This window comes from Bufo gargarizans, chromosome 1 (genome assembly GCF_014858855.1).
Source record: "Bufo gargarizans isolate SCDJY-AF-19 chromosome 1, ASM1485885v1, whole genome shotgun sequence".
Classification (NCBI taxonomy): Eukaryota; Metazoa; Chordata; class Amphibia; order Anura; family Bufonidae; genus Bufo; species Bufo gargarizans.
Window position 1 is genome coordinate 675,367,649 of NC_058080.1, and position 12,052 is coordinate 675,379,700.

At 45.9% G+C, this 12,052-nt stretch overlaps 1 protein-coding gene across 5 annotated transcripts in view; it reads right to left on the reverse strand.

Annotated features, from left to right (window-relative positions):
- The window catches only part of MAST4 (microtubule associated serine/threonine kinase family member 4), a 550,772-nt gene that overhangs the window by 107,556 nt on the left and 431,164 nt on the right, over positions 1-12,052 (reverse strand). For all 5 annotated transcript variants that reach the window (XM_044276133.1, XM_044276132.1, XM_044276135.1 and 2 more), the window contains one exon: positions 6,737-6,825. In XM_044276133.1, the coding sequence (XP_044132068.1) occupies positions 6,737-6,825 (89 nt within the window). The remainder of the gene's footprint in view (positions 1-6,736; positions 6,826-12,052) is intronic.

The window sequence follows — 12,052 nt, forward strand, 5'->3', positions numbered from 1 at the left end:
GACCTGCTACTATATCAGATTGGGGAAAAGGGTCCCCCCACTCTCAGGATAAACGGGGGTCCCTATGGTCAGACCCCCAAGGTCAGTTAGTTATTCCCTATCATGAACTTGGCACTACCCGTTGAAAGGAACCATTTAGATGCTAACCACCACTGGTAGCTCACTGTTCAGCTGCTGAGCTTTCTATCAGTGTCCATATTAGCCAAAATGGATGCTGGTCTGCGGTCAAGGATTGGAGACACTTTAGAGAAATCAAGCTGGTCCTATTATCTCACCGACCTGAGCTCTTGCAATATGCCACTGCCTCAAAGTTTCAGGGCTGAAAAGCAGGGTACACTTGGCCTTGCTTCATTGGAGCACTGAGTGCGCCAGAACTCAGTGGTGAATCGGAAGAGGGTTGCTTGAAGACAACAATGCATCACGAAATTTCCAGCAGGCTGGGATTATTGTTCCTTGTCCTCCTCACACTGATGTGACAGACTGTATGACAACTGACTGGAGCAACAGCCTCCCCACCTCTGTAGCCACGCAAAAAGATCACTACGTCCTGCCCACCCAGCGGAGACCCACCCCTTCATCTAGCCGCTAGGCAAATTACCAGGAGATTAAGGGTCCATTCACACGTCTGCATGTGTTTTGCAAAACACGAACAACGGCAATGTACGTTCCGCATTTTGTGGACCGCACATCGCCGGAACTCTCTCAGAAAATGCCTTTTCTTGTCCGCAATTGGGGACAAGAATAGGACATGTTCTATTTTTTTGCGGAACGGAAGTGCGGATCCGCAAATCCGGATGTGGACAGCACATTCCAGATTCATTGTAGATGAATGGAAGAAAACGGAAGGCAGGAGCAGCACACAAAAGGCTTTCAAGAGCTGTAGTTGTAGGAATGCAGCAGCTGAGCTGAAGACCCCAGATCCAAGGCGGTCAAGATGAAGGCAATAGAAAACGTAGGCTACAGCAGCATCTCCAAATGAGTTACCTCTTTATTCAGAATTCCATGGCACGGTGTACAAATAAATGCAACATTTCAGCTACATCTAGCCTTTGTCAAGCATGCTTGACAAAGGCTAGATGTAGCCGAAACGTTGCATTTATTTGTACACCGTGGCATGGAATTCTGAATAAAGAGGTAACTCGTTTAGAGATGCTGCTGTAGCCTACGTTTTCTATTGAAAATGAATGGGTCCACGCCTGTTCCGCAAAATTGCGGAACGGATGCGGACCCATTTTGCGGACGTGTGAATAGACCCTAAAAGGGTTTTCTGAGATTTTATTTTTTTACGTATGACTTATCCTCTAGATAGGTCATCAGTATATGATCGGTGGGGGTCCGACACCCGGGACCCCTGCCAATCAGCTGTTTGAAAAGGCACCAGCGCTCCAGTGAGTGCCATGGCGTTCTCTCTTCTCACCAAGCACAGCGTCGTACATTGTATATCGGCTGTGTTTGGTATCGCAGCTCAGCTCCATTCACTTCTATGGGGCTGAGCTGCTCCTAGGCCACTTGATTGATTGAGGTGTTGTCACTCTGCCTAGGAAAAGCAGATAAAAGGCAGTGGCATTCACAGGAGCGCCCGTGCCTTCTGAAACAGCTGATCGGCGGGGTCCTGGATGTTGGACCAGAGGATAGGTCCGTGGTATAATAATCCCAGAAAACCACTTAAACGCCTATCATGCCTGCACGATTTCTATAGGACTGTCGGACTGCAGCGTTTTATGGATGATCCTGAAGAAAACAGTAGAGCATAGTTGTAGGTCTAATGTTTCTTTAATGCCTCTTTCACACTACCGTATGGCTATTTCAGTGTTTTGCGGTCCGTTTTTCATGGATCCGTTATTCAGTTTTTTTTGTTTCCGTTGTGTTTCAGTTTCCGTTTTTCCGTTTAACGAAAATTAAAAAACCGGTAGTGTGAAAGAGGCCTAAAACAAATAGCAGTAAGAAATAGTAAGGCAAACTTCAATAAATGAGGCCCAATCAGTGTGAAGCTCACCCACTTTTTCTAACACACACATATATGTTGGAAACAGTGGCACAAATGCCTCAAATATGCATTTGGCCTTAACAGTCTATGGGGGAGATACTACAAAGGAAAACTGGCTTAGTTGCCCATAGAAATCAGATTCCACCTTTCATTCTTCAGAGCTCCTTTTGGAAGGTTTTCTTTGCACCAGTTTTGATAAATCTCCCCCTATGTATTTACCTCAGAAGAACATGATAAATCTGCCCCTTCTTGCATATTCTTACTTTTACATCTGATTTTGAATATCCACAACAATAAGTCCTTGAAATGAGTGACCACAGAGAATTTTCTCTATTTTTTTAGGTGGATCTAGAAAACTTTCCACTGCCAAGAAAGTTGATGGCACTGGAACAGATACCGTAATCTGCCACTATTTCTCAAGTGTTCTGTGCCAGTTTGCAGAAATATGTTCCCGATCAGATTAGATTCACATCCGTCAGAGCTCAACCCCAAGCCACTAGCGTTGCGAGAGCTTTGTTTACTACTAAATTGATTGTAGCCCCAGAAATGCCAAGCGGTCTGGTTACGGATCATAAACTCTGAATTGAAAATCTGTTATTTTATCTTTGCTGTCCAAAAGGTAAAGTTTGCCAAAAACTCCAGCATCCATAAACATCATTAACATTATAATGTGAAATCTAGAGCATGGCTATGGGAAACTACAGCTTGTATGAGTTTGAAGCCTTACAGTACAGCTTGTATTACATCGGCAGATTTTCTGTCAGATAATCAATAAAGAGCATCTGTAGTAACGCTCGTTAGTGATCATGTGGCAGTCTAATACTGTCACCGATTACCCGATAAACGAGAAAACAATCATTCATGGGGCACTTGTGACCTTTCAGCATGTTGAAAGATCACGATTTGCTGGAGGCAGATTGTGCTGTCTAATCACTCTCTGCTGCCGGCAAATAACTAGACAGCATGGTGAGAGATGGCATAACGATCGCTCCTCCCAATGCTGTGGAGGAGATCGCTGCATGTAATAGCTGCGGTCTCCTCCCCTAGCGAGCAGGCAAGGAACGCTTTCTCTGCGACAATCACCTTTCCCAACTGGTTTAGGACCCTGACTAGAGGGACAGCCATACTGGACTTAATATTAAACAATAGACCTGACAGAACAGCAGATATGCAAGTTGGGGGACACCTGGGAAATAATGACCATAAAGTAATAACCTTCTAATTGTCATTCAAAAGAGCATTTCTTCAGGGAGGAACAAAAATACCAAACTTAAAACAAGCTAAATGTAGCCATAGGCCTAACTAACTGGGACAAAGTCTTCAAAAATAAAAATACAGCCACAAAATGGGATATTTTTAAAAGCATCCTAAAATCTAATTGTGAGAGGTACATACCTTATGGGAATAAAAGGTTAAGGAACAAGAAAAAAACAACGTGGATAAACAGAACTGTAAAGAAAGCAATAAATGACAAAAAGAAAGCATTTAAATCACTAAAACAGGAGGGTAGCGAGGAAGCACTGAAAAAGTATAAGGAAAAAAATAGAATATGTAAAAAACAAATAAAAGCAGCCAATCTAGAGACCGAGAGATTAATTGCTAAAGAGAGCAAAACTAACCCTAAAATGTTCTTAACTTATATAAATGGTAAAAAGTATAAATCTCGAAGTGTCGGCACAATACAGAGTAATGAAGGGGGAGTTGCAGACAGCAATGAGGAAAAAGAAAAGCTATTAAATATGTTTTTTCCACTGTATTCACTGAGATGAAATACAGAATGTAAAAGTAAATTCCCCATTAAAAGTGCCCTGTCTGACCCAGGAGAAGTACAGCGGCATCTTAAAAAGATTAAAATAGACAAATCGCCAGGACCAGATGACATACACCCCCGTATTCTAAGGGAATTAAGTAATGTCATAGCCAGACCCTTATTTCTGATATTTACAGACTCTATACTGATAGGGAGTGTTCCACAGGATTGGTGCATAGCAAATTTGGTGCAAATATTCAAAAAAGGTCCAAAAACAGAGCCCGGAAACTATAGGCCAGTAAGTTTAACGTCTGTTGTGGGTAAACTGTTTGAAGGTTTTCTAAGAGATGCTATCTTGAAGCACCTCAATGAAAAATAAGCAAATAACGCCATATCAGCATGGCTTCATGAGGGATCGGTTATGTCAAACTAATTTAATCAGTTTCTACGAGGAGGTAAGTTCTAGACTTGACAGTGGTGAATCAATGGATGTCATATATCTGGACTTCTCCAAAGCATTTGACACTGTACCGCATGAAAGGTTAGTATATAAAATGAGAATGCTTGGACTGGGAGAGAATGTCTGTATGTGGGTAAGTAACTGGCTCAGTGATAGAAAACAGAGGGTGGTTATTAATGGTACATACTCAGATTGGGTCACTGTCACTAGTGGAGCACCTCAGGGGTCAGTATTGGGCCCTATTCTTTTCAATATATTTATTAATGATATTGATAAATAGTCTTGCATAGTAAAATATCAATTTTCGCAGATGACACTAAACTGTGCAAAGTGATTAACACGGAAGAGGACAGTATACTACTACAGAGCGATCTGGATAAATTGGAGGCTTGGGCACAGAAGTGGCAGATGAGGTTTAACACTGACAAATGTAAGGTTATGCACATGGGAAGGAATAATGCAAGTCACCGTACATACTAAATTGTAAAACACTGGGTAATACTGACATGGAAAAGGACCTAGGAATTTTAGTTAACAGCTAACTAAGCTGTAGAAACCAGTGTCAGGCAGCTGCTGCCAAGGCCAATGAGATAATGGGTTAGATCAAAAGGGGCATAGATGCCTGTGTTGAGAACATAGTCCTACCACTTAACAAATCACTAGTCAGACCACACATGGAGTACTGTGTACAGTTCTGGGCTCCTGTGAACAAGGCAGACAGAGCTGGAGAGTGTTCAGAGGAGGGCAACTAAAGTAATAACTGGAATGGGGAGGACTACAGTACCCTGAAAGATGATCAAAATAAGGGTTATTCACTTTAGAAAAAAAGACGACTGAGAGGAGATCTAATAAGTATGTATAAATATATCAGGGGTCAGTACAGAGATCTCGCCCATCTTCTATTTATCCCCAGGACTGTGACGAGGGGGCTGCGTACATAGAAGAGGATTCTTTACAGTAAGAGACTATAGACTTCTCTGCCTGAGGAGGTGGTGATGGTGAGTTCACTAAAAGAGTTCAAGAGGGGCCTGGATGTATTTCTGGAGTGCAATAATATTACAGGATATAGCTACTAGAGAGGGGTCGTTGATCCAGGGAGTTATTCCGATTGTCCGATTGGAGTCTGGAAGAAATGTTTTTCCCCTTAAGTGGGAAACATTGGCTTCTACCTCACAGTTTTTTTTTTGCCTTCCTCTGAAACGACTTGCAGGATAACAGGCTGAACTGGATGGACAAATGTCCTTTTTCAGCCTTATATACTGTAACTATGAATCGGCTGGTGTGATACAGCCTTAAAAGGGTTATCCCATGAATAATTTTAAAAATCAGATCCTATAGTACATGACACGCTCTTTCTAACAAAGCTAGAACCAGCCCTGTACCTCACATGGATCCAGAGATCTCCCCATTTATTGCTCTGCTAAATTTATATCAAGCTAAAAGCTCAAGGGAGTGTCTTTTCTGCTGCAGCTTAGGGGGCGTGTCCATGCTCTGCCTATCACAGCTCAGGAGGAAGTTGAAGGATGAAACTGAGCATGTGCGGCCATTTCAGTGAACAGATCACAAGGAAGTAAGAAAAAACAAAAAAAACTAAGAGCAAGCGCTATACAGATATTTTTATTGAATAACTCAGTGGCTATGCTGAATTTCTAATTATATGCAATTGCAAAAGTATTCAGATCGAGGAGCCGATTTTAAAACTGTAGAATATAATTCATGGAACAATTAGTGCTTTACTGTCCCAGAAGAGCAACAGCCCTTTAGGGTCCTTTTACACAGGGCAATTTCAGCACCGAATGAGCATCGATTGACATTATGCTGGTCAATCAGCATTAATTTTTACATGCCCCAATACAAACTGAATGTGAGAAAAACGATCATTACTACGATCATTCCTCCCCTATACAGTTTGCAGCATAACCTCTGTTGACCGGTGATATGCTACCGAGAAAATAATTTTTATGTCCGCAGAAAGGATCCGACAAGCAACGTCAGTTGGCCCATCTGAGTACAAGAGGTGGGCCCAGGCTCTAACACAGCGATCAGCAACCTCCAGATATTGTGAAACTACAACTCCCAAGTATGCTCCACTAATTTCTATGGAAGAACAGTCAAGCAAGTGTGCATGCTGGAAATCGTAGTTTCACCGCAGCTTGACTGCCGAATGTTGCCGATTCCTGCTTTAACACCATAGTAGGCCTCAAAAGTCCTCGAGAAAAACCCATTTGGAGCTGCCTTTGGAGTCAACCACTTGCCACTAAAATCTATTTTGAATCAAAACCTATTAGACTTTATTAAAGATATGGGAGTTTGGCCCCGATAATTATTTCTTCTGGGTTCCGGGACCCCCGTCCAACGCTGCCTCCGAGCCAACAAATTAGCAAGTTATTTGTCAACTGATCGGCAAGCCTTTCACATAAGCCACCACACAGTCTTTTCAGGTAATTATGGGCCTATGTAAAAGGCCTCCTTTTTCTAAAAATGTTTTCATTAAAGTTGATTTTCAAGAAACCTTTGAAAATGATTATGTTATACATACCTGTATGAGCAGAAAGAGGAGAGTGGGGTCGGGGGTGAGCTGGAGATTGGTTGTTGCCAATTAAACTCTTCCTGTTACTTGTCCTACAACTGGGCAAAAAAAGACAAAACATAAGGGACTTGTTACATTAAACAGCACATTACAATGCTATAATTCTGTAAAAGATTATATAGAATTGACACATGGTCAACTTCATCACAAAACATAAAAAAAATACTCAATGAACATTATAAAGAAAAACAATACATTAAATTGACGAAAACAGCTGCCTTAGATTAGATACAAGGGAAACAGCGCCTCTCTTATCCATAGGTTTATTTATGGTACTGCAGCTCAGCTTTACACACATGCAAATAACTCATTTGCAATACCAGGCACATCCCATAGGCGAGAATAGTGTTGCTTATAGGAAAGAAAAGACTTTGTCTAGAGTCCACAAAACTCTAAGCAAGAATGCTAAAGATACAGAGCAATCGCCTGGTACGAGGTTATAATGTCCAAGCCTCATATCATGCAGGTACAAATTCAGACTATTTAGAGACCACATGCAACAAACAGATACCAAATGAGCCAATAACTTACTGGCAGCTGTATAGTTATAGGGGTGCAGAGGTGACAGTTGCACCCGGGCCCTGGTGTTTGCGGTTGCCCTAAGGCCCCTCTGCCACATAAGATGCCATATGAATGATAATGGCATGTAATGGTACTGGGTAAGTTTGTACAGTCGATAACGGCACGTATTGACCAACCAATGCTGCACATGTTGACATGCTTTCCAAATAATTACATCCAATCTGGCCTCGCACATTAACAATCATTAGAACCAATCTCTGCTCTCACATGCTGCCCGAGGACACATCTCCGATGAATGGCTGCAGATGGCAAAGTGACCATGGAAAGGACATTGTCACTTCAGGTCCACTGGGAACCAGAAGCAGCAAGATGGGAACCTTGGAGCTGGAATGGAGCAGATTTCCAGTGGTCAGATTATTTTTTATTTTTTTTGTAGGGGAGCCGGACAACCCCTTTAAGATTCAGGCATATCCCTTACATATTTATGTATTTTAAACATAATTTCAGCAAATAGCGTTTATCATGTAGAGAAAATTAATACAAGGCACTTACTAATGTATTGTGATTGTCCATATTGCTTCCTTTGCTGGCGTGACTTATTTTTTCATCACATTATACACTGCTAGTTTCCAGGGGTTATGACCACCCTGCAATCCAGGGGCGGACTGGGCCGGGGGGCAGGGGGGCAATTGCCCCCCGGGCCTCCCTGGCTTGCTGTCCCGGCCGGCCGGGCCGGAATAAACATCCGCTTTATGCCAGGGAGACGGGGAGCAGGGGAGCAGTGGAGGCGTGTTGCGGCAGCCTATCAGACAGGCCGCCGGACCGGCGCAGGCGGCGCGATGACGTCATCGGCGCGATGACGTCATCGCGCCGGTCCTGCGGCCTAACTGAGCCGCTGCCGTAAAGTGATTGCAGTATGCAGTGTGTGCTGGCGCCTGGCTGGACGCGGGACCGGAGTAGTCCAGAGAAGCAGGGAGGTAAGTATGTCTGACTGACATTTTTTTTTTTTTCTTTATTTCTGTCCCTATCTGGCTACTACTGGGCTGGCACTTTATGAGGGGGGTGGGGGGCAGGGGGCAAAATCTGGCTAGTGGTGGCTACTCCTGGCACATTATAGGGGGGCCCCCCCTAATCTGGCTACTACTGCCAGTAGTAGCCAGATTAGGGGGGGGGCCCCCTATAATGTGCCAGGAGTAGCCACCACTAGCCAGATTGTGCCCCCGTGCCCCCCTGCCCCCCACCCCCCTCATAAAGTGCCAGCCCAGTAGTCTACTGGGCTGGCACTTTATGAGGGGGGTGGGGGGCAGGGGGGCACGGGGGCACAATCTGGCTAGTGGTGGCTACTCCTGGCACATTATAGGGGGGCCCCCCCCTAATCTGGCTACTACTGGGCTGGCACTTTATGAGGGGGGTGGGGGGCACGGGGGCACAATCTGGCTAGTGGTGGCTACTCCTGGCACATTATAGGGGCCCCCCCCCCCTAATCTGGCTACTACTGGGCTGGCACTTTATGAGGGGGGTGGGGGGCAGGGGGGCACGGGGGCACAATCTGGCTAGTGGTGGCTACTCCTGGCACATTATAGGGGGGCCCCCCCCTAATCTGGCTACTACTGGGCTGGCACTTTATGAGGGGGTGGGGGGCACGGGGGCACAATCTGGCTAGTGGTGGCTACTCCTGGCACATTATAGGGGGGCCCCCCCTAATCTGGCTACTACTGGGCTGGCACTTTATGAGGGGCGTGGGGGGCATGGGGGCACAATCTGGCTAGTGGTGGCTACTCCTGGCACATTATAGGGGGCCCCCCCAATCTGGCTACTACTGGGCTGGCACTTTATGAGGGGGGTGGGGGGCAGGGGGCACAATCTGGCTAGTGGTGGCTACTCCTGGCACATTATAGGGGGGCCCCCCCTAATCTGGCTACTACTGGGCTGGCACTTTATGAGGGGGGGCAGGGGGGCACAATCTGGCTAGTGGCTACTCCTGGCACATTATAGGGGGGCCCCCCCTAATCTGGCTACTACTGGGCTGGCACTTTATGAGGGGGGTGAGGGGCAGGGGGGCACAATCTGGCTAGTGGTGGCTACTCCTGGCACATTATAGGGGGGCCCCCCTAATCTGGCTACTACTGGGCTGGCACTTTATGAGGGGGTGGGGGGCAGGGGGGCAGGGGGGCACAATCTGGCTAGTGGTGGCTACTCCTGGCACATTATAGGGGGACCCCCCCTAATCTGGCTACTGGGCTGGCACTTTATGAGGGGGGTGGGGGGTGGGGGGCAGGGGGGCACAATCTGGCTACTCCTGGCAAATTATAGAGGGGCCCCTATCTGGCTACTCCTGGCACATTAGTGGGGGGGCCCTATCTGGCTACTGGCACATTAGTGGGGGGCCTATGGCTACTGGCAGATTATAGGGGGGGCCTATGGCTACTGGCACATTATGGGGGACCTATGGCTACTGGCACATTATGGGGGACCTATGGCTACTGGCAGATTACAGGGGGGCTATGGCTACTGGAAGATTATAGGGGGGGCTATGGCTACTGGCAGATTATAGGGGGGCTATGGCTACTGGCAGATTATAGGGGGGGCTATGGCTACTGGCAGATTATAGGGGGGCTATGGCTACTGGCAGATTATAGGGGGGGCTATGGCTACTGGCAGATTATAGGGGGGCTATGGCTACTGGCAGATTATAGGGGACCTATGGCTACTGGCACATTATGGGGGACCTATGGCTACTGGCACATTACGGGGGGGCTATGGCTACTGGCAGATTATAGGGGGGCAATGGCTACTGGCAGATTATAGGGGGGGCTATGGCTACTGGCAGATTATAGGGGGGCTATGGCTACTGGCAGATTATAGGGGGGGCTATGGCTACTGGCAGATTATAGGGGGGGCTATGGCTACTGGCAGATTATAGGGGGGCTATGGCTACTGGCAGATTATAGGGGGGGCTATGGCTACTGGCAGATTATAGGGGACCTATGGCTACTGGCACATTATGGGGGGGCATATGGCTACAGGCACATTATAGGGGGGCCCTATGTGGCTACTGGCACATTATAGGGGGCCCTATCTGGCTACTGGCACATTATAGGGGGCACTATGGGGACATTAGCTCAACTGGGGATATTACAAGGGGGTATTTTGTGCACTGTCTATTATAAGGAGAATTATTTCTACTGGGGGGGTGGGGCATTATGGTGGGCTTTATTACTCCCCCATGGTATGACCCCCTAGTAGCAGCCCCAGCCTCTCCCTGCTCTGTGACCCCTCTGCCCCTTCTCCAAATCCTTATTATGAAATCTTTCTCATTAGGATAAAACACAACATCAGCTCCGCCGAGCCCCCGGCCAAAGCGTGGAAGTGGCGTCCGAGATCCCCAAGGGTCAAGTAACTGTAAGTTTTCAAATGAAATATGTTTATGTTATACACATATAGCCTACACTGTGCCACACAATATACAGTTTCTCCTGCAAAAGTCATCAAGTGTCATGGGGGGGACACAGAGCAGCGCCCAGCGGGGAGGAGAGAATACACGGATGCAACACTGTATCAGCCAGAAAATGACACTTTCGGCATTATACCAAAAATGCAATTTTCGGCTGATGTGTTTCGGCGGCCGATATATCGGAGCATGCCTAGTTTATTTTGTTTTACTGTGTTCTAATTTACATGGCTGACGAAAGTGGGGGGGGGGGGGGGCTCAGTGGGCCTCTGGGTGTTACTTGCCCCCTGGGCCAAAAGTTGCCAGTCAGCCCCTGCTGCAATCCATCAGCAGTGGTCGTGCTTGCATACCGCAGTAGTGTGCACAAGCCAGCACTTTTTCCTAGTGTGCAAGCACGATCACCGCTGCTGGATTGCATGGTGGTCATAACCCCTGGAAACGAGCAGTGTATAATGTGATGGAAAAATGAATCCAGCCAGCATGGAGACAATATGGACAATCACAGTACATCAGTAAGTGCCTTTTATTAACTTTTTAAATGCCATTTGCTGAAGTAAGACAACCCCTTTAAATCCTACTGAAATATCCCTGTTTGTGGGATTCTAAAACAATAATTCTGTTCAGGACAAATAAAGAAAAAAAAAAAAAAAGATCAGACTGGGACAAATTGGTGACCTTCAGTCTGGAAATAAGGGTACGAGAGTAATCAGACTGGCTTCATGCTACGTAGGAGACAATTCTGCCCAGACTATTTGCCTGGCCAGGATAGCTCTCCCCGAGCAGTCTATGCTTTCCCTTCATGTTTAATCAACAGCACCTTTCTCAGCAGAAGTGCCAAATCTGCAATAGGCAATGAAGACCAAGATATATTTTCAGTTGCCACTTCAGACCAGAGTATAAATATTTAATGGCCTATGCAAATCTTCACGCCGTTATACACATTGACGGCAACGAAGAGCGGCGACTTATGAGAAACGTGATGATCCAGTAATTACAGATTTAATTGTCGAGAAACATTTCACATCTGTGTCTTTTATTAACAGCAGAGACAATCTGTACCCGAACAAACATATCAAGTTCTCAAAAACATTGTATATGATCATTATCAGTGGGTGGCAGCTACCGGCTGTGCGTAGCACGATAGAACAAACTGAAGGATTGCACTGCTGCAAAAAGAGGGGTTCCTTCCACTTTATTCATAATTATTTTATAGCCCAACATTTCAATAAGAGGATTCTCTGGCTTAAAGGAAAACTAAAAATAGAAAATGCAAAAAAATTATCCAAGCTTTT